This window comes from Pseudocercospora fijiensis (genome assembly GCF_000340215.1).
Source record: "Pseudocercospora fijiensis CIRAD86 unplaced genomic scaffold MYCFIscaffold_1, whole genome shotgun sequence".
NCBI lineage: Eukaryota > Fungi > Ascomycota > Dothideomycetes > Mycosphaerellales > Mycosphaerellaceae > Pseudocercospora > Pseudocercospora fijiensis.
Genome location: NW_006921532.1, coordinates 1460996 through 1487556, shown reverse-complemented (window position 1 = coordinate 1487556; position 26561 = coordinate 1460996). Strand labels below are relative to the sequence as shown.

The 26561-nt window shown below is 52.2% G+C and overlaps 14 protein-coding genes across 14 annotated transcripts; 8 read left to right on the top strand and 6 right to left on the bottom strand.

The window, feature by feature from the left end:
- Window positions 1-249: 249 nt before the first annotated feature.
- MYCFIDRAFT_29145 (uncharacterized protein) lies at window positions 250-1293 on the top strand (the record flags this gene model as incomplete). Its single annotated transcript, XM_007921716.1, has 2 exons — window positions 250-444; window positions 505-1293. The coding sequence occupies 2 exons, from the start codon at window positions 250-252 to the stop codon at window positions 1291-1293; spliced, it is 984 nt and encodes a 327-aa protein (XP_007919907.1).
- Window positions 1294-1952: 659 nt separating this feature from the next.
- On the top strand, window positions 1953-3176 carry MYCFIDRAFT_75249 (uncharacterized protein; the record flags this gene model as incomplete). Its single annotated transcript, XM_007922159.1, has 2 exons — window positions 1953-2452; window positions 2549-3176. 2 exons carry the CDS (start codon window positions 1953-1955, stop codon window positions 3174-3176), a joined length of 1128 nt encoding a protein of 375 aa, XP_007920350.1.
- Window positions 3177-3591: 415 nt separating this feature from the next.
- MYCFIDRAFT_108114 (uncharacterized protein) lies at window positions 3592-5411 on the top strand (the record flags this gene model as incomplete). Its single annotated transcript, XM_007922656.2, has 2 exons — window positions 3592-3881; window positions 4061-5411. Coding segments are annotated over 2 exons (1641 nt in total), but the record flags the coding sequence as incomplete, so codon positions are not given.
- Window positions 5412-6109: 698 nt separating this feature from the next.
- Window positions 6110-8736, top strand: MYCFIDRAFT_148064 (uncharacterized protein). Its single transcript, XM_007922655.1, has 2 exons — window positions 6110-6555; window positions 6683-8736. Exon 2 carries the CDS (start codon window positions 6712-6714, stop codon window positions 7837-7839), a length of 1128 nt encoding a protein of 375 aa, XP_007920846.1. The 5' UTR covers window positions 6110-6555; window positions 6683-6711; the 3' UTR covers window positions 7840-8736.
- MYCFIDRAFT_180938 (uncharacterized protein) lies at window positions 7530-8736 on the top strand. The gene has a single exon (XM_007922654.1). It carries the CDS (start codon window positions 8182-8184, stop codon window positions 8371-8373), a length of 192 nt encoding a protein of 63 aa, XP_007920845.1. The 5' UTR covers window positions 7530-8181; the 3' UTR covers window positions 8374-8736.
- A 15-nt stretch (window positions 8737-8751) lies between these two features.
- On the bottom strand, window positions 8752-9576 carry MYCFIDRAFT_89428 (uncharacterized protein; the record flags this gene model as incomplete). The annotated part of the gene is made up of 5 exons (XM_007922653.1): window positions 8752-8789; window positions 8964-9245; window positions 9302-9406; window positions 9470-9491; window positions 9550-9576. The coding sequence occupies 5 exons, from the start codon at window positions 9574-9576 to the stop codon at window positions 8752-8754; spliced, it is 474 nt and encodes a 157-aa protein (XP_007920844.1).
- A 1505-nt stretch (window positions 9577-11081) lies between these two features.
- Window positions 11082-11411, bottom strand: MYCFIDRAFT_29086 (uncharacterized protein; the record flags this gene model as incomplete). Its single annotated transcript, XM_007921714.1, has 1 exon — window positions 11082-11411. One exon carries the CDS (start codon window positions 11409-11411, stop codon window positions 11082-11084), a length of 330 nt encoding a protein of 109 aa, XP_007919905.1.
- Window positions 11412-11905: 494 nt separating this feature from the next.
- MYCFIDRAFT_26177 (uncharacterized protein) lies at window positions 11906-13466 on the top strand (the record flags this gene model as incomplete). The annotated part of the gene is made up of 2 exons (XM_007921544.1): window positions 11906-12691; window positions 12747-13466. The coding sequence occupies 2 exons, from the start codon at window positions 11906-11908 to the stop codon at window positions 13464-13466; spliced, it is 1506 nt and encodes a 501-aa protein (XP_007919735.1).
- MYCFIDRAFT_148061 (uncharacterized protein) lies at window positions 13465-15596 on the bottom strand. The gene has a single exon (XM_007922652.1). The coding sequence runs from the start codon at window positions 15575-15577 to the stop codon at window positions 13544-13546; it is 2034 nt and encodes a 677-aa protein (XP_007920843.1). The 5' UTR covers window positions 15578-15596; the 3' UTR covers window positions 13465-13543.
- A 782-nt stretch (window positions 15597-16378) lies between these two features.
- MYCFIDRAFT_169220 (uncharacterized protein) lies at window positions 16379-18119 on the top strand (the record flags this gene model as incomplete). Its single annotated transcript, XM_007922651.1, has 6 exons — window positions 16379-16420; window positions 16447-17668; window positions 17695-17821; window positions 17858-17876; window positions 17903-17977; window positions 18009-18119. 6 exons carry the CDS (start codon window positions 16379-16381, stop codon window positions 18117-18119), a joined length of 1596 nt encoding a protein of 531 aa, XP_007920842.1.
- Window positions 18120-18306: 187 nt separating this feature from the next.
- MYCFIDRAFT_97816 (uncharacterized protein) lies at window positions 18307-19854 on the bottom strand (the record flags this gene model as incomplete). The annotated part of the gene is made up of 4 exons (XM_007922650.1): window positions 18307-18462; window positions 18510-18513; window positions 18596-19005; window positions 19075-19854. Coding segments are annotated over 4 exons (1350 nt in total), but the record flags the coding sequence as incomplete, so codon positions are not given.
- A 318-nt stretch (window positions 19855-20172) lies between these two features.
- Window positions 20173-21064, bottom strand: MYCFIDRAFT_47825 (uncharacterized protein). The gene is made up of 2 exons (XM_007921811.1): window positions 20645-21064; window positions 20173-20588 (listed from the first exon to the last, which is right to left on the bottom strand). Exons 1-2 carry the CDS (start codon window positions 20962-20964, stop codon window positions 20360-20362), a joined length of 549 nt encoding a protein of 182 aa, XP_007920002.1. The 5' UTR covers window positions 20965-21064; the 3' UTR covers window positions 20173-20359.
- On the top strand, window positions 20987-21438 carry MYCFIDRAFT_169218 (uncharacterized protein; the record flags this gene model as incomplete). Its single annotated transcript, XM_007922649.1, has 5 exons — window positions 20987-21098; window positions 21142-21205; window positions 21232-21247; window positions 21291-21315; window positions 21353-21438. The coding sequence occupies 5 exons, from the start codon at window positions 20987-20989 to the stop codon at window positions 21436-21438; spliced, it is 303 nt and encodes a 100-aa protein (XP_007920840.1).
- A 1697-nt stretch (window positions 21439-23135) lies between these two features.
- Window positions 23136-24599, bottom strand: MYCFIDRAFT_148057 (uncharacterized protein; the record flags this gene model as incomplete). The annotated part of the gene is made up of 3 exons (XM_007922648.1): window positions 23136-23863; window positions 23893-24364; window positions 24417-24599. The coding sequence occupies 3 exons, from the start codon at window positions 24597-24599 to the stop codon at window positions 23136-23138; spliced, it is 1383 nt and encodes a 460-aa protein (XP_007920839.1).
- Between the last annotated feature and the right edge of the window lie 1962 nt (window positions 24600-26561).

The following is a 26561-nucleotide window of genomic DNA, read 5'->3' as shown; positions in this document are numbered from 1 at the left end:
ACAAAAGGCACACCACTAAACTCTTCACCTGCTCCCTCGGCACGATCGAATTCTGCAGAAATGGTTGACGAAGAAGAGGAAGAAATTGACGAGGACGAGGCCGCTGGCTCCGATACGGATCTGTACTGCACTTGTCGCAAACCAGATAATGGCACCTTCATGATAGGATGCGACGGCACTTGCGACGACTGGTTCCATGGCAAGTGCGTCGGCATCGAGGAGAGGGACAAGAATCTGATCGACAAGTACATGTGTCCGAGCTGTACCACGGCTGGCATTGGCAGGACTACTTGGAAGAGGATTTGCAGGCGCAGTGGCTGCCGGCAGCCTGCGCGGACGTGTAAGACCAAAGCCGGCACTTCTGGAAGCAAGTACTGTTCTGAAGAGTGCGGTGTTTTGTACTTTCGAGAGATGGTTGCGCGGACAAGAGGAACCGAGGAGAAAGTCAAGGACCGAGCTGCGCGTAGAAAGGGTGGCTTGGATACCTTGCCTCAGCTGCAGCAGGAGGACGATATTGGTGCCAGAGGCGGAGCACTTGCAGCTGGAGAAGTGAAGGCTCTAATTGATGCTGCTAGGAATGCCGAAGAATTCAAGAAGCTGGGCAATGGCGTATTGAGCCCTCCAACTACACCTGACGGGAAGAGAGCGGACGAGTTCACTGAGGCTGAGGCAGAATCACTTCATCGCATTTCAGCTCGCAAAGACGTCGCCAGAAGTCGACATGCACTCTTGAAAGATCGCCTGACCTTTGTCACCATGGTGAAGCAAGCTGCCACTAGGATAGCAGCTGAGAAGGAGTTGAAACCAAAGGACTACTGCGGGTACGATCCGCGTCTTGAGTGGACGGAGGAACGCTTCGAACAGTTTCGTAACAGTAAGATTGGACAGCAAGCTTTCGAGCTGCAGACTCTTGCGACCGAGAAGAACGGCGTTAAGGACGACGGAATCGACGAGGATGAAGAGATGCCTACAATTTGCGATAAGAAGAAGTGCGCACGTCACCTTGACTGGGCGAAGTTGGCTGTTGATGATTTGCGATTCGAGATGGCCGACAACGGAGACAAGATGCGCGGTCTTGATAAAGAAGAGAAAGAATTGCGAGAACGCGCAGCCCTTCGTGCCAAAGCGGGAACCTTCAATGGTGAAGGCACAGTAGAGGTCCACGGGTTGGGTGTTTCTACGGAACCTGCTGTGGGGGGCTCAAGCATGGATGTCGACGAAGCTGCGCCAGCGACAAACGGCCACGCTGACACAACGAAGCAGCCCGAGCCGATGGCCGTTGACACAGCCTGAACTCGCTTTCATGTCTTGGCGCGACTTCTTACAGACTCAGACCGAAGACGCAGATAAACAAGTTCGGCATAAATTCCTTTGGCCTGCAGGCATCATTTACGAAATTCAGCATAATTTTGACGACGAGACGAAATCAATTCACAGCACCATAATCTGGGACTCCTTGAACCTCAAAAAAAGGGTTAGTCTGTTTAGATGGAGGATGATCTTGATATCTTTCCGTGCACTGGGTCTATAATCTGGTAATCTGGAAGATCGGATCTCACTCTAGCTCAATTCGGACACCAGCAGAACAGCGACCAGCTAGCTACGATATGTATATATGATCAGTTGAAATTGGTAGTGATGCCATCTTACTCCTTGATAATCTCTCCGACCGTCGGCACTATGCTCGCACTAGGTAGGTATCTTGGGATTTGCGCTGTTCTCGTCAAAGTAGATGGTCTGCAGAAAGGTGCTGAGTGTAATGAAAGAGTCATCTGTATTAGATAAAATTGATCTTTGCACCGTGAGCTTGATCAGAGCGACTAAGCTGTCGGAGCGTTGAGCTCTTGCGTGATTTGACCAACAGTGAATTCAGTGAAAGTGACCTGGTCGCGACTTCCTTCTCTGTGACACCTCGCATCCAGCAACAACCTCACCGCGACACCATATTCAACATGCCATCTTATCAAGGCATCCGCGTATCGCTTCAATCCCAATACGATGCTCTCGTGTTGCCCGAATACTCGCCACCAACTAGCGCTGCATCTCACCAGAGCAGCGAACAGACCGCCAAAGCCGTCGCCGACTCGAATCATGTCGCGGAAGTTTACGTTCCAATGTATGCCGGATCTCAATTCTGGATCCTGTACAGTTGCCCTCGACCAGATGTCACGTCGCCTCCCAAAGACAAAGACACGACCAGATTCTACTACTTCAAACTGGTGATCAATGGCAAGGTCGTGCTGAGCTGGGGATGTGGCGCGGAGAATGACTTCAGTGGAAGAGTGACTTTCGGCCTTTATGAAAGTGAGGTCGCAGGTTTCGGGGGCGTCACTGTGGAAAAGAGAGGGTTCTTCTTTCCTGCTGGCAAAGATGTTGATAGGAAAGGCATGCTTGCGGACTCGTTCGAAATTCGTGTCTATCGAGCAAAGGGGAGGAGGAGAGTGGAATCTAGGTGAGTTTATGCCTGTTCCTGTCGAGCCTTTAGCTATGTCAGAACTGTTAAGCCATGCGTTTGAAAAGCGATTGATGAGTTGCTGACGGATTCCAGCTATGAACTGTGCACCACCACCGACAGCAAGAGCGTCTACTTTCGACCTTCAGGTCCAGTCAAGAGATGCGACCCGAAGCGCTTCTATACCTACGCGCTCATTGACCCGGTAGATACGCCATATGCGACCTTCTCTTACAATTTCCGAACTGGCGGCCAGTTGAAAGCGATTCGGAATGGAGGCCTCGAAACTCCTGAAAAGGCTACGGATAAGGGAAGCAATATCGACATCTTGACAGCCAGTCCTTCCAGGCGCTCTATGAATTTGAGTAGCCCACTATCCCACAGCATGCTTTCGCCACCACCGAAGGAAAAGCCAGCACCTCCACCGAAAGATTTTACTGCAAAGGACTCGATTGCGCTTCGCAGACTCTCACAGCTGCACCAGGGATCGCCAGTCAAGAAGAGCCAAATTCAAAAGCCAGCAGCCACATTTGATGCTATGGAAGGCCTGAGTCTCACCCGTGGTGCATTTCATTCTCAGAGAACTCCAGCGACATCTGCGAGGAAGCTCCAAAAGAAAGAATCCTCGAGACGGACTCCAAGCCTCTTCACGTTCGGCCTGAGCAAGAAGGGTCAAGGAAGTTCCGAGGAGCATCTATCAGCTACAACGTATCATGCAAAGTGAGCGAAAAAAAAAAGTTCCATTGTATGTATGATATGTTATTGAAGCACCAAGACGTCCAAGGAAAGACGTCTTGAACCCCTTTGTATATTCTACCTAAAAATAAACCAATCAGCTTCAGCCTTCAGCTTCGGCAGATCCTCGTCCACGTCCACCCTCTATACCTACCCTACCACCTTGTCAAACTCTCTCCTCCATAAGGCCACCTGCACGTCAAGGCTCAAGCGATGAATTTTTCACTTGACACCTGGCATTAAACGGCCACAAAGTCCCAAAAAAACCCCTCCGAAAGAAAATATCAAACCCAAACATGTCTCATCTCCACCTCCGCCACGAAGACCACGACGAAACTCCAACTCCAGTCCTATCCTACTCACCCGCCACTGCCGGTGGTGCTGGTGTTGGTAGTGGAGGTTGGTATAAATTCGTCGACCTCACGGCGGAAGAACGGCATCACAGACGCACACTCCTCGACTACTATGGATTTTTCGCACAAGTTTCCGTCGTCGTTCCGATTCTGGTGCTTTTGGCTTATATCTGGACGTCGAAAATCTCGAGGAGATTCGCGAACGCGACGAGTGAGAGTCGTGGTGAGGGACCGCCTAGTTCGCCGTATGTTAAGGCCGCGAGATTGGGGCGGGGGTTGAAGGGTAGTGGGGGGTGGAGGAAGGTGGTTTGGTGGTTTGGGGAGGAGGTGAAAATTTTGAGGTTTTGTGTTGGGACGAGGGGGGAGGTGGTGGGTGGTGTTGCTTGGTTGGGGTGGTTGGTTGTGTTGTGCTTTTTGGAGACGGGGGATGGTAGGTTTTTGTTTTCTTTGCTTCATTTAGTATGTTGTTGATGTGAAGTGCTTACGTGAATGGGACAGATTATATGCATCTCACCAAGAGGTTTGGAATCGTGGGTGGATCTCAACTACCGTTCCATTACCTACTATCTCTGAAATCGCCATATTCGCCAATACAACTCCTCACGGGGGCTTCGCATGAGAGCTTGATCTCAATTCATCAGATTCTTGGGAAGATTATCACGATTCTGTTCTGGTGTCATGCTACGCTTTATGTGGCATTCTTTATCATCAAGAGCCTTTTGGCTGCGAAGATCCAAGAGTTCTACATCATGTGCGGCATCTTCGCGACCTTGGGATTCACAGCTATAGGCACGACTGCACTCAAGCCAGTCCGAGATTGGAGCTATAGGGTCTTCTACATCACGCATGTGAGCTTGGCCACGATCTTACTGCCGGCGTTGTACTTCCACGTTGAGCACATCCGACCTTATATTTACGAGACGGTCTTGGTGTATGTGGTAAACGTTGGACTGCGCTTTATCTCGACCAGGTCGCACGATGCATCGATCAAGCAAGTCTCGGAAAACCTGGTGGAGATTAGCATTCCTCTTGCCAAAGGAGCTGGACGATGGCAGCCTGGACAGCATGCTTATGTCTCGCTTCGCGGCAACCCGGCGCTGCGAACTTTCCGATCGAATCCATTTACTGTTGCGTCACTCCCGCCAATCGATGGCAAGCTGAGATTCCTGGCTCGGATTCTGGACGGCAACACTGCGAAGCTTGTGCGGAACTCACCTGGCTCAAAGGTGTCTGTCGAAGGACCTTATGGCGTGGCAACTCATGGTGCTGCGCTGCTGAGCTGCGACCGCGTACTGTTCGTGGCTGGAGGTGTTGGAGCGACTTTCATTGTGCCGTTGTACAGACAACTGTTGAGCGATCTCTCGCCAAGCAAAGGCAGTTATAGGAGACAGAAAGTCAGCTTTTTGTGGGTTGCGCGCTCAATGGCGGATGTTTCATGGGCTGTGCCGGCAGATTCGGAAAAAGAAGGCTTCACGGAAAGATTGACGGTTTTCCTCACCCAAGACAGCGAAGGACATGCAACGACGACATCCGATGGATTCGCTATTGGAGGTGATGAGGATGATGGTGCGCCTGGAGAGGAAGGCATCGAGCTTGAGGAGCGGAAGAATCTGCTCGCTGAAGGAGGCGATGAAAAAAAGGGTGGCGTCAATGCTGGTGGTGATAATGCGACCAATGGTCTCTCCTTACGGGTTGGCAGACCTGATGTAGCGCAGGCGGTGCAAGATGTGTTCACGCAGGGCAGGACAGAGCGGGTAGGTGTCGTCGTGTGTGGACCGAGAGGTTTGAGCAGGAATGTGCGAAAAGAGGTTGGTCGATGGGTCAAGCAAGGTAGAGACGTGTGGTTCTGGGAGGAAGTCTTCGGCTTGTAGCCCGAGTGCTATGGATGAAACACTCATAGCATTGCGCAATAATTGGAAGCAGGAGGCACAAACATCGTTGCTCTAATCGGAGCGAATGCTACAGCGTGGGAGGTCTTTCTGGGATGGAGTCTCGCCGCATGTGGGCCTATCCTCGGTAGAATAAGCGTTATCAGTAGTACAAGGTCGATGTCTCTTGCGGTAGACTTCGCGATGACGATGTGGAATGATCACGTATCACGTTTACCGTTTACCGCGGGTTCGCAGCGGAAGCAGGTATAATAGGAGCGCGCACGTGAATGTGTATGTGGCTTCTGACAGCACATCGAGCATTCGAGCTTGCCTGCAGTGGATTTGGATTTCCAATAGCCGCCGGCGCCGGGCCCTTGCTGTGGCGAATCGATCCGGATGCGCCCGTCTGCGGACCTTTCCAAGTTGCTCTCGCTGTGCGTTGCTGGCAGCTGCTGCGGTGCTTTAGCCTTTCCCCGCTCGCGCTCGCGCTCGCACCCACGGTGACCCACCAGCACGGAGCTGCCGCTCTGGAACGAACAGCTGCTTGCAGCGCAGAGCTCGAGCGTGGGCTGGCCGCGCAGATGACCATTGACCACTCGTCAGATGTCTTGGTGGTGTCGGAATGGGCGAGCACGGCGAACTCGGCAGGCGCTCTCTCCCGCGCACTCTCACTCTCACTCTGACTGTGTGTGTGTGTGATGCAACGCCCGGCCGACACTGAAAGCAGGATTTGGAGAGTGAGATGACGGAGAAACACCGTAACCTGCTCAGAGCCAGTGAAGACAGCCGCGTGCAGCCAGCGTGGAAGCGCATGGGCCAGCTGCCAACAGTGTTTTAAGCCCGTGGTCCGTGCGCTGACACCCATGCCCACTCGGCTTAGACACACTACTGCTCTCTTCTGACCCTCTCTTTGTTTCCTGCCACACCGTCCAAACGATCCAAGTAATAAGCACGCATCGCCGCCGCCTCTCGTTGATCACACACTGATCATTTCCCACCGCGCCGTCCCCGCCACCGCAGCCGACGACACCACAACAACAACACCCCCATACCACTCCCTCCCTCGACCAGCTATCAGCAACCGTCGCCCGACGCCCGACGCTCGACGCGCTGATACCATATCGCAGCTTTCTTGCCTCGTCAAGTGAGTCGCCAGCAGTCGCCTCGCCGTACCAGACACGTCGCCAGCGTCTTCTGACCTAGCCGCCGCCGTCGCCATCGTGACAGCGCTCCCGTCATCGAGCAGCCCCAACTGACTCACGGTGTTGCAGGAAAGCTTACGATACCGGCAAAAGCATCCATGGCCCACGCTCCATCCGCCGCGATTGCCATGGCATCGCACACCCCCTCTGTCGCTATTCCGAGCGTGCGCGACACCGCCGACCACTCTGGCACCGCGCACTTCGAGAAGCGCGGTGCAGCCCTGCTGATAACACCACCCCACTCCGTCAGCCCGGAATTGGCAGCTCACGCGGCCCGGTCAGGTGCCATGTCTCCGCCGCCCATCAACATCGAGCAGGACACCGACATGCAGGATGACACGTCCGATGTTTGCAAAATCCCGAGTGCTGGCGTGCCTCTCAGCAAAGGCGCACTGTCCAACCTCGATGGCGCAGCGGCAATTACCCCAAGCATGCTTGCCAAGCATCACCTGCCGGGCATCATGCTGGGTAATGGCCCGCGGCCAATACGCCATGTCATCGGCGAGCTTACGCAAACCGTGCCTGGCTTCTCTCGCATCCCTCCTGCCAAGGCCCGTCGCATTGTTGTTGCTGCTCTGGAAAGTCGCGAGGGTGGTGGCGTTGATGGTAGCATCGCCTTCAGCAAGACTGGCTGGGGACGCTGGGACGCTCACATCAAAGGCTCTTCCCGGGACTCCGGTATTGGCTCCTTCAACGAAGGCCATCTCTCCCCGCCACGAAGCGAACATGGCAGTTATGCTGTCTCGCATAGCGACTCGGCCATCAACATCCCTGCTCAACACATGCATTCCAGGTACCGAGAGCATTACTCTGGTGGCAGCTGGACCGCCTCTAGCTTGCGAGAGGAGGACGAGCTGGACATGGACATGGATCCCATCGAAGAGGCTGCCGACAACATGTCATTGGACGGCAGCACGAGCGAGAGCTCGGATTCGACAAACGATGAAACCGACGAGGAGGACTGGGCTGCTATCGGTGTCGATGCGTTGCGGAAGGCTTCATTGCCCACTTCCAACGTCAACCGCCCAGCCTATCGCAAAGTCAGCGTTCCTTACACCGGACGTTTTGTCTCAAAGAGCTGGACTCGTCCACCATCAGTGCCCGTTGACCGGACCTCTCAACAGGTATCGCAATCTTTTGGCGGCAACCATGGCATCCATCCCGCTATGCAATCGCCGGAGGAACGGGCTGCCGTGGCAGCCTTAATGAGCATGGGCAGCATGTGAGCTTAGTCTCATTGGAGTTTTTCTTTTTTGGAGTTTTTATGGGTCCCACGAGTCAAGTCGACGACCTCTTTTTCATGAACGACACTGGGCACCGGTCTTCGCAAGTCAAGTGCTGACGGAAGATTCTCGGATTGACACGGGTGGCGTTCTTTCTCTCTCACATCACATCTCTCATCGACCTTTTCCTCTTGGACAGATACCCAATTTGTTTTACTGGCATCACGAATTTCGGAATTCTCTGGGAACACTGGACCAGAGACCGACACTGGGCACCAGCCTTCGCCACGTCAAGTGCTGACGGAGCGAGGGTCCTGGATTGACATTGGGTGGCGGCATTTCGAAATGAACAACATCAACGACATTTACCACAACGACGAACACAAACACACACCACACTGGCCATTGGCGGCCCACAACATATTACGACTTCACTTCTCTCTGAAGAGCCTATCGCCCGCATGGACGAAAGTCGCGAATGAATGGCTTTTCAACACAGTTCACATTTATCAGCCTCAGCAAGATAACTCTGGATAAACGATGATAATCTTGAGCTCCCGCCGAATGGTTGAGCTCGATGGAGTGACTTCCAATCTGACTTGCTTGTTCCTGCATTGGAGTTGGCTCGGGCTTTGGTTGTAGGGAAACGGGGGATGATGCTGGATTGCTTTACCAAAAAGCAAAATGCGGATTTCAACACTACTCGGAGGCTGAACGACTGTTTTTCTTCTCGATTGAGAAACAGCTGGTCTCTCGCACGCCTGGCGCTGCGGCTGGTCTGTGTCCTCTTCAATGAAGGTACGCGCGGCTATTAGTCAGAGCAGAGACAGCAATTGTATGTATTTGACAGTACTGCTTTAATCAAATTTGGTTCTTGCAGGCCAAAAACACCTCGATCATACTTTCATCTGCACCTCACTTAGTCTCGATGAACCTCATAACGCCATCGTGATCTACATCATTAATGTGGCGTTCGAAGAACAACAATAAATACCACATCCCAACGCACACCCCATATACATCAAACACTCAAGACAACTTCTTCCCACTCCTCAACTCAATCCCCTCCTCCACCGCCTGCTCCCCCAACCCATAAACCAACGCCAGTACCCCCAAAACACTCAAACCCACATTCCCATACACCCCAATCTCCATCGCAACCGTCCAATGACTCGGCCTACTCCAATGCGAAAACGCCCCAATCCCTGTAGCGACATGATGTAACACCGTTATCAAAATTACAGCTTTCGCATAAGGTTTCTTTTGCTTTGTCGTCGTTGCTGGAAATTCCGAGAGTTGAGAACCCGTGAGATTTTGGGGCAGGGGGATTGCGTCGGCGAGGATGAGTAATGTTGCAGAGAGGGTGAGGAGACAAAAGGCGTCGGTGCGGAGGGTGTAGAGTTCGAGGTCTTGGGGTAAAAAAAAGATTAGAGATTGGAGGGAAGGGAAGGGAAGGGTAGGGTACCGTTTGGTTTGATGGGCATGTCGATTGGGGGGCGGAACCAATTGCAGACTGTGGCGGGATCGATTATTCGCACGATTCCGCGGAGGAAGTACCAGAAACTTGTTCCTGTGGAGATTCATTTGTGTTAGGATGAGGGTGGTGGTGGGGGTGGTGGTTGATGGGACGAACCGAAGATGTAGGCGTGGTAGGTCTGTTGTATGGTTAGAATTCAAGTTTTCGAAGCAAGATGATTGATATTGAGTACGTACATTCGCGTATTGAAGGAGGTTTGCCATGATTGCGGTTGTTGTCTTTGGGTATACTGCTGTTGCGAGTGAGAGAGTTACGATAGTGGAGGTGTGTTGTGTATCTATCTATATGAGATGAGGAGGTTGGTGATATTGGAGTTTCGACGTCATCTTACAGCTGCCTCCACCGCCAATGGTCGTAGCAAGAAGTATACGAAAGTCACTTGGTTCTTCTCAGGCTAATCTGTACCGGAATTGATGTTAGCAGGAGTTGTTCGGATTTGTAAGTGTTACATGGGTGTGATCGATTCTGCATTATCGAGGTGTCAACATTGAGCTCACAGCTCTGAGCAGGTTGATTGGCCAATGCTGGCTTCATGTGCAAGTATCCCAAAGTAAAGGACTATCAGGGCGCAAGTGCTCGTTCCGGATCTTGCTGTGCTAGCTGATTACGGTAGGTCTTGTTGCACAAGAGAGATGCAAGATCACAATACCCTGGTTCTTCCACGAACCTGGCGATCTAATCCGGATATCTGCATGCTACGCAAGTGTATTTGCATAGATACCTCCGTCGACTCTGCCAATGTATGCACAACCCTGTGTGGTCTGGAGCATATGCCGATACAGGTTGCCTATGCAATTCATGCGCAGATTCTGCTCGGTGAAACTGGGATCTGTAGCGATGCCTCAGGTATGGTCTCGTTGATCATCCTCCTTCGCCACGGCGTTCGTGTTTTGCGATGGTAGGATCGTGAATAGGCCGCCGAGGTCCTGAAACTTGGGCAGAATGAAGTCTATGCGTCTACCCATTTCCAGCAGCTCCATACGCAAGCTGTTGAAGAGCGCTGCCATCTCAGTGATGACCTTTCGAACCTCCTTTGCAGCTGCCACAGCATTCTCTTGACGCGCCTTGACCTCAGCGATCAGATAGTCGGGCGCACTGCTTGTGGTGGCAAATGAAGTGAGAATTTCGTGGATCGCGCTCGCTTCCTTGGCGGCAAATTCGCAATGAAGCTGGATGTCAAGGGCAGCTGCCGCGGCATCCTTTTCGGTATAGTCCCAATCGTCTGTCATGCTGTTGAGAGCTTCGAGCTCCTGGATTGAGTTGCTGCAGGCGATGCGCGCCTTTGCGAGGACGTAAGTCGGGTCTGCCATCTCTAATGCAGTATCGTTGACGCGAAGTGGGAGCTCGCGGTTGCTGAGGTCGGGTCAGACAGAATCAATTGGAATATCGGAGGTGTTTAGACTCACAGCAATCAACAGAAGGATGTCGTTTCGTCAGGAAGCTTGGCGGCTGGTTCTGCGCATGGAGAGATGGCGCCCAGACTCAAAAGCAGAAGATTGTCATGTGGTTGTTTTTGACGTGGTGTATGCGAGCAAGCCAACGGTCATGCATGAGCACTGCAACCGGCGAGGGCAAGTCCCTTTGCTCGACTTTCACAAATTTCTCGCTCATGGTGTTTGCCCAAGCCAAATTGTGTCCTGCTCTTGTCGACCTTTGCAAAGCCTCCATTTGTTCAGCGTTGTCGTCAAGAGCATGAACACATAGGCTTCTAGCCAGAAGTGCTGCTGCTCCCGTACGTTTCCAGCTCGATCTTCGTGATATACTGCCCAGGCACCACCACCAACCCGACGAAGCGTTTCTTCATGTCGACCTTGACATTGCCCACTTGTCCAGACTGCTCATGTCTTTGCGTCGCTCGCTTGATGTCGGCCTCCGAAGGCTCTCTGTACTCGTATGTCATGGCAAGGATGATGTTGCTCTCGTTGTCGGTACACTTCATCTGGCCTACGAACATGCGTCCATCGGAAGTGTGAAGATGCAGGGTCCGGTTGACCATGCTGCTGAGATAGGCACACGCAGCGTCCGGGTCAGCTGCCATGATGGCTGATGCGAAACCAACCCTCGAGGGTATGCTGGAGCTCTGGACAAGGTGAATATGGACTTTCCGGAACGCGCGCAACGAGCGCAACGAGCAAGCTCTTGACCCGACCCGATGGTGTGATGATGAGAAGTAGTCCTAAACTGGTGGAATCGCTGGCCACATTCTTGCCCAAAAGGAGCAATACGATCAACTCGGCTGGCAGTGCCCTATCAAGAGCCGCATTCACGCCCTCATGACACTACAATAGCGGGGCTGCAACCTTTGATCGGTCTACCGTGACCAGCAACACTGTTTACTGCCCTGCAGCTGCGCGCGATAGCTGCACGTTCGGCCTAGGCGGTAGGTCGATCGCGTCCAGCTCTGGTATTCATATATATGCCAGGTCACCGCCCATGTTCTCACGCTGCTCGAATCCCTTCTTCAAGGCGTTTCGGATATCATTAATCACAACTCCGAGCATAACTAGCAGGACCCTCCTACAAGTCCGCACAATGTCAGATCTCACAATCGAGCTTACCGCGCCCAACGGCAAGAAGTACACCCAGCCAACGGGGCTATTTATCAACAACGAATGGGTACCATCCAGCAAGGGCGACAAGATTACGAGTATCAATCCTACCGATGAGTCCGAAATCGCGTCAGTCCACGCAGCAGAACCGGAAGATGTCGATAAAGCTGTAGCAGCGGCCCGTGCAGCTTTCAATGGCCCATGGAGAGACATCTCACCTACAGAAAGAGGAGATTTGGTTCACAAGCTCAGCCAATTGGTGGAGCAGAACGCAGAGCTTTTGGCAACGATTGAGACTTGGGACAATGGCAAGCCATACTCTGTAGCTCTGAATGAGGATCTCGCAGAGGTGGCAGGATGCCTGAAGTATTACAGTGGTTGGGCAGACAAGATCCATGGTCAAGTCATCGACACTTCCCCTGCGAAGCTCGCGTATACGATTCGAGAACCCATTGGCGTTTGCGGACAAATCATCCCGTGGAACTATCCTTTAGCGATGGCCGCGTGGAAGCTCGGTCCTGCTCTTGCTTGTGGAAACACTGTTGTCATGAAGTCGGCAGAGCAGACACCACTTTCCATTTTGGTCTTCGCGAATCTGATCAAGGAGGCTGGTTTCCCTCCTGGTGTTGTCAATATTCTTAATGGACATGGTCGCGTGGCTGGTGCTGCCATTGCTCAGCATCCAGGCATTGACAAGATTGCCTTCACCGGGTCGACGGCAACAGGACGAGAGATTATGAAGATGGCAGCTGTCAATATGAAGAACATCGTGAGCTTTTCTTAGCCGTCCGTCCTTCCACGACAATGCTAACAGATTTCTACAGACCCTCGAAACAGGCGGCAAATCGCCCTTGCTGATCTTCGACGACGCAGACCTCGACCAAGCAATCAAGTGGTCGCACATCGGTATAATGTCCAACATGGGCCAGATCTGCACAGCGACGAGTCGTATCTTAGTGCAAGAAGGCATTCACGACAAGTTCGTGGAAGCGTTCAAGAAGCAGGTCACCGAAACCAGCAAAATAGGCGACCCATTCGCAGACGAAACTTTCCAAGGCCCTCAAGTCACCAAGGCCCAATACGAGCGCGTGCTCAGCTACATCGAGGCAGGAAAGACGGATGGCGCGAAGCTCGCATTGGGGGGCGAGGCATACAAGAACGTCGGCGATGGCAAAGGCTTCTTCGTGTCTCCAACTGTCTTCACAGATGTGAAGCCCAACCACCGCATCTTCAGGGAGGAAGTCTTCGGACCATTCGTGGCCATCGTGCCGTTCAAAGATGAAGCTGAGGCGCTTGCGTTGGCAAATGACACGACATATGGTTTAGGCTCTGCAGTTTTCACCAAAGATATCGTCAAAGCTCATCGAATCGCGAGAAAGATTGAGGCCGGTATGGTTTGGATCAATTCCAGCCAGGACAGTGATTTCAGAATACCGTTTGGCGGTGTGAAGCAGTCTGGGATTGGGAGGGAGCTTGGAGAAGCTGGATTGGAGGCTTATACCAATAAGAAGGCTGTACATGTGAATCTCGGGACTTGGCTGTAGAGCGGGAAAGTTCTTTGAGTCATATATCTATCTGTACAGTGCTGCAAACGAGCATAAAGGTTGTAATACCGTTACAATCAACTCTTCAACTGCAGATGATAAGTCTCAAGTTGCTCTTCCGTCATGCGCGTCGGGCTCTTGACCAGCATATCTTCTCCCCTGCCACTTTTCGGAAACGCAATAACATCTCTCACCGACTCTTTCCCAAGCATGACTGCAACCAATCTATCAAACCCCAAAGCCAACCCCGCATGAGGCGGACATCCTGCTCGAAGGATTTGGATCAGATGTGCGAAATCTTTCATCCGTTCTTCACTCATTTTGAGGACTTCTCGCATCACGTACTCCTGCATGGCCGCGCTGTGGATCCGTCGACTTCCTCCACCGAGTTCTACGCCGTTTACGACTAGGTCGTAGTGGTCTGCTTTCACGGCTAGGGGATCGGTGAGGAGGAGATCGACATCTGCTGGTGTTTTTGGCGCGGTGAAGGGGTGGTGGGTTGCTGAGATTCCTGCTGAGCCGCCTTGGCCTGGTTCGCTGGCGCTTTCGCTTGAGGCGGAGAAGAGTGGGAAGTCTGTAATCCAGGTGAAGGCGAAACCTGAAGGGGCTGGGATGTAGCCTAGTTTTACGGCTGCTTTGTTCATGGCTAGACGTAGGTTGCCGATTGGTGTTGAGCCGCCGGAGAAGGGTGCTTCTTTTCGGGCTTGAAGGACGACGACGTCTCCGTCTTGGAGCTCGAGGATTTCTTCTAGTTGCTCAGCGGCTTCGAAGCCGAACGGTTGGAGACCTTGGAGTGGTTTTCGAGAGTCGAAAATGAAGATTCCTGGTTGGCCTTCTGGGTTTTGGATGAAAGGCTGTGCTTCGGGTGAATCCATGAAGGTGCTGATGTATTTTCTTGTCTTGTTGGGGTCGTCTGATATTCGGAGCTTCATGACTTCTACGATTGGGAAATCGAGAGGTCCGATCTTTTTGATGAGGTCCACCGGCAGCATATATTCGATGCGTCTGATCTCTGAGCCGTAACGAAGATCGGGTTTGTCGGATCCATATCTGGACATGGCTTCCTCGTAAGTCATGCGATCGAATCGTTCCGGCAGAGTAATATCGACCAAGTCGTTCCACAACCGCTTCATCACTGCTTCGATTACTTTCATCACGTCCTCGCCAGTCGCAAAGGCCATTTCAAGATCAACCTGGGTAAACTCAGGCTGCCTATCTGCTCGCAAATCCTCGTCTCTGAAACATTTTGCCACCTGCATGTATCGCGGAATGCCGCTTGACATCAAGATCTGCTTGTACTGCTGCGGGCTCTGTGGTAAAGCATATGCCATTCCTGGAGCTCGGGTGGGCACTAGGAACTCTCTCGCTCCTTCTGGAGTGGACTTGAACAAAAGAGGTGTCTCAATGTCCGCAAAGTCGTGGTGCTCGCAAAGCTCGTCGCGAATGGTACGCGCAGCCTTGCTCCTGAACGCCAAAGCGTGGCGAATGCTGCTGTCGTTTCGGATGTGCAAATGACGTTGCTCTGGAGGAAAGACCGTGTCATCAGCCATGATGATGTCTTGCGGGAAGACGTTGAGGGGAGTGATTGTTTCAATCTTGATCTCTGCTCCAGTGACCAGAAGTCGTGCTCCATCTTTAGAGGCACTTGATTTGGGCGCTTTCCGTGCCTTGACTGTTCCAGATACAGCGACTGGTGTATGATTCTCGAGACTGCGTAGGAGTTGATGAGGATGATCACTGCCTTCCTCGCCTTTGGTGGGTGTTGATACAAGCTGCACCGTTGATCTCAAGTGCATATCATGCAGTTCGGCGAAGGTCAAGGATTTTGATGCATCTCTGCGAGTGCCCAAGTATCCGTGCAAGACGACTTGTTCATCGACCAAGGCATTGCTATCGTGAGCAAGTGCCTCAAAGGTGCAAGATGCGGCGGGGAAAGTCAATGTCTTCTTGAACTCCTGCAGAGTCGGAGGTATTGATGGTCCATCATGGATAGCTTTAGTTGAACTACAATGTCTGGCTGTGAGCAGTGCTCGGGGGGGATCATGACAAAGCTGCCATCTGATTCTTGACACGGGAGCCGCTGCAGTACAGCGAGTAATTCGCGACAGCATTAACTCGCGCGCAGAACGACTTGAAGCAGACGATTGATGGTGGAAATGGAGACATGATCGATGGGAGAGAAGCTGCGGCTGTCCGCGCTAGGGTATTTTGGGGAGCGTCAAATATTGATGGGCCGCGTTCCAATTGCTGTATAACTACGGCGGCCAGCGCATCTCCCGGCGTGATGTGAGAAGTTGCACGCGCGTTCCTTGCTTTTGCGCACTCCATCACTCACTACCTACTGCTAACACCTGGAGTAATCACTTGTAAGTGGACTGTTATCCTGTACTACCGAGTACTACACCTGCTATTCTATTTCAACAGCGCCCCGTCTCTCCTGTCACTCTTCTTCCGCATTACATATCATGAAACCGAAACACACACATCTCGCTGCTACCGCTACCAGCACCCATCCTAGGCCAGCCGCCAGCATAACATCCTGACCAGCTCACTTCTTCGCCGCGCCCTTTCACAACACTGCGCCGCGCCGCGCCGCACGTGTTGCTGCCTTGTTTAGTCTACAACACAAGCGACGCTGCTTCTGCAACAGCCTTTTCCGCGACAGCGACAGCCCTGCATGTGTTGGAGCCCGATTCACCAGCGTGGGACCCAGCAGATCGCGTCAACAACCAAGCAAGACACCTGAAACTGCTGTTTGAAAGGCCCGCCGACATTTATACTTTGCCTCCTGACGCACGACCACCTGTAACAGACAGGCATCATGGAGAAGCTCATTTTGCGAGGTACGTACATGGCGCTTTGATTGCGGCCTTGCTTGCCCTTTACCTAACCTGCATCTCCTCCTAGGTGTCATGTGGGGCGTAAGTACAATTCCACAAATGACATCGATCAACGTGTCGCCTGCAGAATACTGATCTAGCGAGCAAAGGCCGACAAAATACCTGACCCTTGGTTCGAGAAAATTCCTGGTGGTTTTTACAAGGCGAAGGAGCAGCAGCAAAGGATACGCAAAAGCCTCGATATGAAGAAGCACAGGAGTCGTCGTCACAGTGACGACGAGTATGACGATGAGCATAGCAGACCTGACAGAGACGACGGCTATCGCTCCGAGGGACACGGCAGACGTTCGACTCTCGGCAAGAGTTATGATGGAGGTGACGATTATGATTCGATCAACAACCGTCCGCGACGAAGCCGAAGCAAGCCACGACGATATAGGGACGACGACGATAGGTACGGACACGAAGATGCTTACAGTCGGCGAGATCGGCGGGATGGCGCAAATGGAGTAGAATATGGCACTGGTGTTGTACCGCCAGAGCAGCAGCTGCCCCAAGCACACCCAATTCCACCAGGAGTAGACCCTTATGTGGCCGGTGCTGCCGCTGCGGCGGGAGCTGCTGGAGTCCAGGCAGCACAAGCTGCACCATTTTCGCCAGTCTCAGACCCGCGATCTCCTCAACCTCCGCCATCCTTGAGCAACCACTCCGGAGGCACGAATCCATTTGTGAGATCGACTTCAACCCTTCGCGGTGGCATGGCTACTGGCTACGTTCCATACGCGCACATCTATGGCGGTCCTAAGCAAGCAAATGACTCTCCGAACTTTGCACCTCCACCATCTGACACAGCATCGGTTCAACCCAATTCCTTGAATCAAGTCGCAGCACCTGTGGCACAGCAACAAGGCTACGTACAGAATCCGTATGCCCAAGAAGCACCACCTGGTAGTCAGCCAGCCTACATGCCTGATCCATACTGGAATGAGCGGCAGTATCAGAAGAATCAGCATAGAGAGCACAACGGTCGCCGAGACAGACCCAGGAGGGACGATTATGAGTCGTCCGAGGACTCTTACTCGCCGCCCAGATCTAGGAGAAGCCGACGCTCTCGACGAGATCGGTCGTATTCGCGAGACAGATATTCAGACGACAGCCATCGTAGCAGACGAGCGCCCAGTGAGCGCCCACCTAAGGGCAATGCCGGTCCGCCAGCTCGCGGTAAGTCTCAGATGAAAGGGCCATTCGATACGTCCTCGAAAGGACTTGGCTCGTCGGTGGTCGGTGCGATAGCTGGAGGTCTCGTCGGCAGCGAGCTGGGCAAAGATTCCAAAATTCCTGGCGCAGTCGGTTCAATACTCGGTGCGCTCGCAGCTAACCATTTTCAGGCCCGCCAACGGTAAGACAACCGCACCCTCAACCTCCACCTGTATTCGTAGATCCACACAAGTCCCTCGCGCCACAGATGGCGTACCCATCATCATCACCACCACCACCACCACCACCACATTCGAGGTAAGAACAGTACTCGAAAATTTGGTGGCTGCAGAGGTTGGCGAGTTGTTCCTGGGTTCTGAAAGGCTGACACAATGATAGGATGAAGGAAGAAGCACGATCGCGTGCCAGGAGTGGCTACAGCTCGAACTAGCAGGTAAGGCTTGCGATACTCATGTTCGTCTCCCGATGCTGATGTCTTCCGTAGTCCGAACAGCCACTGCTGGACACTTCATCAACGACCATCCAATCGCCAAATACCTTCGATGCAGGAATGCAAGCGGCTTTTATGCCAATAATTTTCAGTCAGCAGCATTAAATCCCAGCGAGGCGCTTGGTGGAGTTCTGTTGCAGTTACCGGTTCTAAATACCTTTTTTCTCTTTCAATGCCCACTGCTGGGCTTCTTCAATAGCTTCTCTGCACGCTCAATCCAGTCTGCTGCCACGGCCGATATCGATCTCTTCAGCTCAGATTCCACAATTTCTATGACCTTGCTGCTCTTTCCCTCAATTGCATCCGAGGAAGTGATTCTTTTTCGTCCGATGATACAAGCATTCCTCGTGCTCGGAATGCGAAGAACATCCTGTTCAGGAAGAAATCCCACGTCTTCTGCCAAGCTTGTGACATATGAGCAGAGCGTAGAGTACGCTGATGGCATCTTCTTTTGTGCGTCCGTACGTGCTAGCGAGCCCGTTTCTGCTGCCTGACCTGGCTTGGATATGCTTCCTCGAGCAAGTTCGCCATTTTGGATGTTCTGCTGAGGGAGCCTAGTAGCAGCAGCTTCTTTCCCAGACTTGGTCTTCTGTGGAGCCCGAAACCTCGCCCCTGCCAAATCATGGCTACAGCACGGTATCGCGATGAAGCTCGAATCATTCAAGTACGCGAGCAGCGGTGTCCAAGCCGTGAGCTCATCGGCATGATTCGAAATCACGAACGTCCCGCGCTCGAACATGCCATCAGTCCAGAAGACCTCGTTGTTCGGCGCCTCCACAGCTTCCTGCAACACCTTCGGAACCAGAATTTTCTGGTGCAATCTCTCCTGTACATGATCCGGGAAAATCTCCCATGTTTTTCGATTCCTAGCATCGAAGCCATAGCCCGGATACCCTTCCATTAGCAGCAGGTATGTGAGAAGTCCATTCCCACATCCAATATCCACAAACCCTGGAAACCGCGGCAGCAGGGAAGAAGAAGTCGTGGTCATCTCATCATTACCCACACCTGTCATCGTCGTCGTCGTCGTCGTCGTCGTCGTTGTTGCTGGTCCTGGTACTTGATACAAATCCCCCCAAACCTCCATCAAAAACGCCGCAATCCCAATATCCTCAAAAACATGTTTCCCCGGATCCGTCACTTCCACCCATTTCTCCGAAATCTTTTTCCCGTACTTCGCTTTCAGACGCGCATATGTATCTTGGTAACGTTTTTGCGACAGAATTCTATCGAGGTGGACGCGTTTTTCGTAGCCTTGTAGACGGCCTTGGCCGTGTTTGTGGATTGTTTGGAGGAGTTTTAGGGCTGTTCGCGAAAGTTTTTTTGTGAGGGGGAGGGGTGAGGATGAGGTGGTAGTGGTGGTGGTGGTGGTGAAGGGGTGGTAGAGGAGGGTTAGAGTGCTATTGTTATTGTTTTCGGGATGCCAGGTGTGGAGGAAGGCGAGTTGGGAGACTGTTGGGTGGTAGAAGGGCATGTCTGAAGATTTTTCTACGTGGGGCGTGTATACGACGAGGGTGTATTGTTTCTTGTTGTCTTCTCTTCGTTCGAAATTTTGACATGTTTGGATGAGTGGTTCATCGAGCTGGAAGTTCCTTGGGATAAGTTTCCTCACGATCGTTCTTGTGGGCTCGAAATTTGGCCATTGGGTTTGGCGAGGTTGGTATTCTGGCTTGATGTGTTTGAGGAGGCTGTCTTTTGTGTGGTCTTGGTCGCTGTCGTAGAGAATGTCTGCGCGGAAGAGGTGGCTTGATGTGATGTTGGGGTTCTTTATGAGGTTCTGCATTACAGAGCTGAAGATTTCTGGTGGAAATGTGCATGGGCATTCCAGGATTGCGAGCCATAACTCGTCCGGCAGGTCGATGGTCTGCTTGATTTGTGTTTGATCTCGAGGCTCAAATTTTGTTGCGTCTTCCGCATTCTCGGTTCTTTCCACTGGCTCACAGACATCTTCGATTGAGCCCATAGCGATAGTGACTCCAGTCCTTGGCGGTTCGAGTGCAAAGGTAGATTTGCGTGGTTGTAGATCAGGAAGCTGCGACGGTAAGTAAAGTTGGGGATGCTGAAGTCTTGGCAGAAATATCTATTATGAGTGACTAAACGCCTTCAGAAACATTCAATCCCGCCAGCCTCCGTCATCTGAGTCTGAGAGGGCCGAGTTCATCTGATCTATTTGGATGCACATGCGTCTCTATCGCGCCACTCCAATGAAGCCAGCCAACAACGCTGTGCCGTTTCCGATAATCTTTCTGCGGTTCCGAGCCATGCGCTCCAAAGCACAGCACTAGCAATCAAACTAATGATATACATCTAACATCCTTCAGAAGCTGTCTCCTAACCCGCACCGATCATGATCGATTGTAGTAGTGAGCCATCTCGAGACCTGCTCTCTTATATCCACATTTTACGTAGAAGCCTTCATTTGCTTCCGAGCAGTCCAAAATCGTCTTGTAGCACCCGACTTTCTCTGCGAGATAATCCAATGCTTGGATGATTCTCAGCCCAAGCTTCTTTCCTTGCTGGTCTTTTGCGACCGCAATGTCCTCGATGTGGCCGACTAGACCAAGGTGGTGTATACTGCATTGCGATCAGCTAATCGGCCTTATACACTCTTCAGCAGTATTTGTACTCACAATTTCCGCTCCACGATGAGAGCACCTGTGCCGACAATCTTTTTCTCTCCATCCAAGATCACCAGGATATGGTATCCTCCTGCACCCGCCCTCATCTCGTCGAATCTCTTTTCAAACTCTTCCTTGGTCACGTCGCCGACTTGTGTAAGCACTCGCAATACGTCCAGGAAGCCACAGTCGAAATCGCTTCTTTGCAAGGGTCGTATCGAGTACCCTTCAGGCAATGCGGATGTGACTTGCGGCGAGATGAGGCCTGGGGAGAAGAGCGCGTCTACAAGTGGAGTTTTCGTGGTGCCGTTAGTGCCGTTGATTGCGGCCATGGTGCTGAAGAGTTTTCGAGAAATGCCTCGACCAGCGTGCGGATCTCAGCTCAACAGTCCTGTTCGCCGTTGTGCGTGGGACAGGTTTCCAGAGTTCGAGCTGTTCTCGCGATGGAATTGGGACTTCGCAGACAGTGTAAAGGCAATCCGGGACAGATGAAGACAAAGACAGATAAGAGACAGGTAGAGGAAGTGGAATGTCAGGTTTCAACGTATTTTATCAGCTATTTCTGAAACCACAGTGCTGAGTGATGCTGTTTTGTACAGTGTAATTCACATACCTGTACTGCGACTGCTATTCGATCTCGTTCCTGCAGCAATTGCAGGGTCTACGAGGCATACCCCTGCTTCGTCTCTCCCTAGCGCAACCCTATTGTTGGAAACATAGAATCGGGCTGCGTCACTGCATTGCCAGAACCTCATTCATGTACACTGCGATTTAGCGAGATGGCGGACGGCGGTGATCCCTGCTAGCGCGGCGCTAGCTAATTTCGGTTATAGCCGCAACGTGCTAGAAGCTTCTTAGCCGTTCCTGCCACTTCCTACTATTTCCAGGATTTGACTACTTAAGCACCGTTTTCCACCCGCATAACGGTTACCACTAGCGCCTCGCTTATCACTAAACCAGCTACTAATCCAACGAACTAACCAACCAAATTCGACTATTCAGCCAATCAAAATGCCGTACCTCGCTACGCTACGCACGCCACGACGTTACACTAACCACTTAGAACGCATAGCCGTTCATACTATAGCTAGATGTGGCTTAGATAACTAAACAATCCGCGCTAACACCGGGATCCGGACGCCAACCATTCGTCGAATTCTAGAAGGACCAATTATACCACCTCGCTTACGTAGCCGTAGTAACAGCGTACTCGGCACACTAGTCCGAAAACGGCTAGCCGAGGCTTGTTTAGCCAATCGCGATTAAAGAAGGAAGAAATAGTATGAGGTAGCACGTAAGCTTAGCATTCACGAGTCGTCCTACGTTATTAATCGCTTAATAACGTAGGAGGGGCTCGGCCGCTTCCGACCCCTGTATACCCTAGAAACGTCCCCCGCAATCCGAGAGAAGCGAGTTACGTAGTGTCGCCGATTCCTCGAGACTAATTAGCTAAGAACGATTCATACTAATAAGGTCGGTCTTCGGCTTATTTTTCCGAGAACGTAGGTTACGCGGCGAGCTAATAATATCGACGATCGAAGCTACCCTAACGCAATCGAGCCGCGGAAGCCGAAAGCCGTAACCCTGCATTTCTAAGGGTCTATCTCGGCTTTCGGCGTTAGACCCCTAATTGAGCTGCCTAAGGACGAAACATAGACTAGCCAATACTATCGCGAGAATATCCTGCCTTCGGTTATACTGTTTCGCTTAGCGCTCGAAATGGAACAGGGCGGCTCCTTCTTATTAGTCGAAGACAACGCGCTATATTATAGGGCGGGGCTAACCGTTGAAGCACATACAAATACAGGGACCAATCGTATAGCGCTACTATCCTATTCGCCGGAGCTAAACCTAATCGAGAACGTATAGAGCTATTGGAAGGATAGGATTAGTAAGCGGACACCGCAACTAGGTGCAGTTGCCGAGCTCCGAGATGCGGCTAAGGAAGAGTGGCGTAGAATTTCAAGGAGTTACCTTCAAAATTTGTTTAACTCTATGCGGAAGCGTTGTGAAATGAGTATCGCTCGCAACGGTTACCCAATCGAGTATTAGCTAGCTTTATTTCGCCTCTTAATCAAATTTGGTTAGCGCCGCGCTAGCAGGGATTACCGCCGTCCGCCATCTCGCTAAATCGCAGTGTACTTGACTCAACCATGTCTCGACTTCAGCAATAGAGATCCGTAAGAGATACAATTGTTATAATACTGACTGGTATTCGCTTCGGACATTGGCTACACATATGCCTGCCGAGCTAATTGTCCACATAAATTTCGTTCTCGTCGCTCGTGCCTCTCGCAACAACAAAAGAGTACTCCCCATGGTAGAGGCTATTGGCCCCCAGCTTGAAGCCTTGAACTCGGTAACCCCTTGCTATGATAGTCATCACATCGCATTGCGATCTTTCCTTGCCCCTGGATCTTTGCACCATGCCGTGCTTTCCTGTATCCCAACACATCGCTTTTTGCCTTTCACATGCTGATATACTATCTTCCTCGCGAGCTCGTTAGAACAGATTGCCGCGAGGCACCGCAAGAAAGATGCCAACGAAGATGCATGAGAGAACGAAAGAACCAAGAATTGCTTGCACAAAGATCGTGTCCTGGATTTGTCGCAGTGCAGGCTCCTGGATCCAAACTTCGCGGTCGAAAATCTTGCGGACAACGTTTCGCTTTTTGTAGCGCGGCACCCACGGCTCTTCCTCGAACGAGTTGCCCGAAATGGAGAGCAGGTCGTCGTGGGACGAAAACTTGTCATTTGCGACTTCCTCCGACTCGTCGGCAAACAGCTCCCAGGGCCTGACGTGTCTGTGATGCATGCCGTGCAGTACCACACACATTCCTTTCCATGCTGCGATTAGCGTCGAAATGCCAATCATCCATCCTATGATGGGGAGAACTCTCCAGCCGCGTCCGGCATGACTGAGTGTGATGAGTAGATCTGCAAGGAAACCTGCAAGGATACCAGCAACGCCAAGACCGCGAGCGAAGACGACGCGCGGTCGGTTGCCATTGCAGATGGTCCATCTGATGAAGTTTGGATGAGCTTGCTTGCGGAGCGAGTATTCAACGGTCGTCACTATGCTCCTGAATGCAGACGGATGCGTCGTGTGCTGTAACGCGTGGAGGACAGCCTGTCTCTCGCGAGAGGACAAGTTGAGTTCACGAGGACTTCCGTCGGCGATATATATGCTCACAATTCTGGAGACCTCGTCGCGATAGGGTTGAGTAGTAACTAGAGCATGTTAGCTTTTGACCCTGGACGGCTATTCATGCAAATGTGGGTCAGCTTACATGGCTTCCATTTCATTCCGGCCTCCTCAAATGCTTGTTCAGTCAGTGCACGGTGATTGCTATTTGCACTACCAAGGAGTGTCTTCTCATCACTGACGGATGAGGCGTTGTCAGAGGCTCCGTCTCGCTTGCTGTCGAAGGAAAGCGATGCGGGCGGTGTATTGAAGGGATCAGCTCGATCTACAGTAGGTTTGCGTGAGTCACCAAGGTCCGTCTTGTTGAGCACCTCTGCGATCTGTGGAGCTACTCGTTTGGGCCGAGACGGTGCGACTGTGTTGTCAGTCTCAGCAGAGACAGACCACTCTGGAGCGAGTGCTTTCTCGCTCTCCTTCAGCTTCTCCCACCGGGCGGTGTAGTCACGAAACCATAAGAAAAATTGTAGGTTCTCTGCTGAGTACTCAATGTACTTGAGGTAATTCATGAACTCTCGAAGGGTAACGGGCTATAAATGTCATTAGTCATCTTGCATGAGCTCGAGATGCAGAGAAAGCTACAGGGCAAGTGCCTCCCTCCACGATGCGATCGAAGCCAAGGGCTGCCGGAATTCCATGACTCAACGCAGAGGTGCCCGACTGGATCGAATCGTTGATGGACTTCTGCTTTTCGTCGCCGTTGAGCGAGTCGCGAGATGAAGCAGTGACGTGAGAAGGCCGTCGGTAGGTCAGAGAGTACACCATGGTGGTGACAGATCAGTCAGGTTGTCAGTGCAGGAGGGCAATGGAAACGTGAACCCAATCAGGGCCTCGGCGGCCGTGACGGTTGACTTAAGAAGCAAAAACGACTGTAGGGCCAAAGGGCGAGAGACGGATGGATCGTTTCGGTCGGGAGATAGGAGCGGCGTGAGGGAGATATAACTTTTATTAGACTTCTTCCTCTTCCTTCTTTCGAGGCAAGCGCGAATGAGGCGTGCCCGCGTGGAGCTCTCGTCTGAGCGCCCGGTGGCTTAAGAGCACAGGCAATGTAGACGAAGTTGATGATGCGGCGCGGAGGAGAGCAAGAAACAATGGCAAGCTGCAGCCTGCACCATGCCGGAGGACCTCGCTATATTCTCGAGAGCTGCATCGGGCTGGCCTGGCAAGCAGCGTTCCGGCGGGTCTGTTCGATCACCTGCGGGCTGGCGATCACTTCGTGGTTCGAGGTGCAGCCAGCAGTAGTGCCTGGGCCGAGCTGGAGTACGCATTCGTCGCATTGGCGAGCCGACAGCAGAACCTTCACGGCACGGTCCCAAGGTCCACCGCGTTCGCCATGATTCAATAATACCACATGGCAAACACGATGGGTTCCTTGCGTGCATGTCTCAGGAGCACAAAATATGGAGAGTTCCCCTCAAAGATGCCAAGAATGCTTGCTGGCCTGCGGTCTTCGAGTACAGTAACGTTATCTTGAGATGAAGATCGATGGCGTCGTTGCCGCCACTGTCTCAGTGCGCCAGCCACGGCGTGTCCAACACGTGGTGTGAGCACGCTCACTTCAGCACAGATGTTGTGTTAAGGATGAATGTGTCTCTCTCTGACGTTCTTGCTGTCTTCAATGGAAGCATGCTAGACTCCCCGTTATGCTGCCTGTACATTTCCAAGGCTTGAGCAAGTGCAACTTGACCGTAACAATCACCCAGAGCAGCAATAGGAGCTCCGATCTTGGAAGCAAGCGAAGCGACGGTACGCTTGATGTTCACCGTGTCTCCCGCCTCGCGGGTCAGCTTCCGCATCCCAACCGAGCTAGAGGACTGAAATGCATGTTCTTCCAGTACCTGCTGAACTGCTCCTTCTTGTTCCTGACATCTCCGAACCAGATCCACGCATTTTGAAGGTCGTGGCAAGCCAGCCGCTTCGCCTCACCGTCGTAATCATGCCATGCCATCCACATCCGATGTCTGATCTCGCCTGATGTTTGGACGACTTCACTACTTTGGCACATGCTCCCTGTAAGCCGCTCGAGCTCACCCTGGCCCCTGTGGAGCGCTTTTGGCATACTGCAGAGACCTCGCTAGAGAGAGTACACAAGTGGCTATCACAGAATCTACATCTGACTATCAAACTCCTTCTGGGCTATTAAAAGACCACTGTGGCCCTGGAGTCAAGACACGCACTGCATCCGTACAATGCGTAGGCTGACATGGACTGCGCGGACGAAATGCAGGGAGAGCTTCCTCGTAGGAAAATCGAACACGGCCTTCATCATGGCACGCTGCCACCAGCTGGATTTTGTTTGCCATTTCGCATCTATTGGTAATAAGCGCATGCACAGTGACTGACGCGTGCCTTTGACGCTCAGGAATATTCTGTGCTCATTCTCTTGGACACGAGACGCCGCAATTGGTGCAATTGGTCCATCGCTCTCCTTCGTGGATGGCTGATGGTGGCACTGCAAGCAGAAAATTTGGCATTCACGAACTCGTACACGAAGCCATGGCACTAAGTATACACGCCCGCTCTGTTGCTCTCATGCTCGCTGCTACATTGGCTTGCGTCGGAAATACCGAGAACTTCTTTGAGAATGCATGCGTTCTATGCCACGCATGCATTTGCAACGATACCTTGTATCATTATTCCTGGGCCGATATTGAACCGTGGTCTTGGCCTTCTCTCGTAATCACTACATACGGTTGATACGTGGCTCAGCTTGATGGGACTGATGAT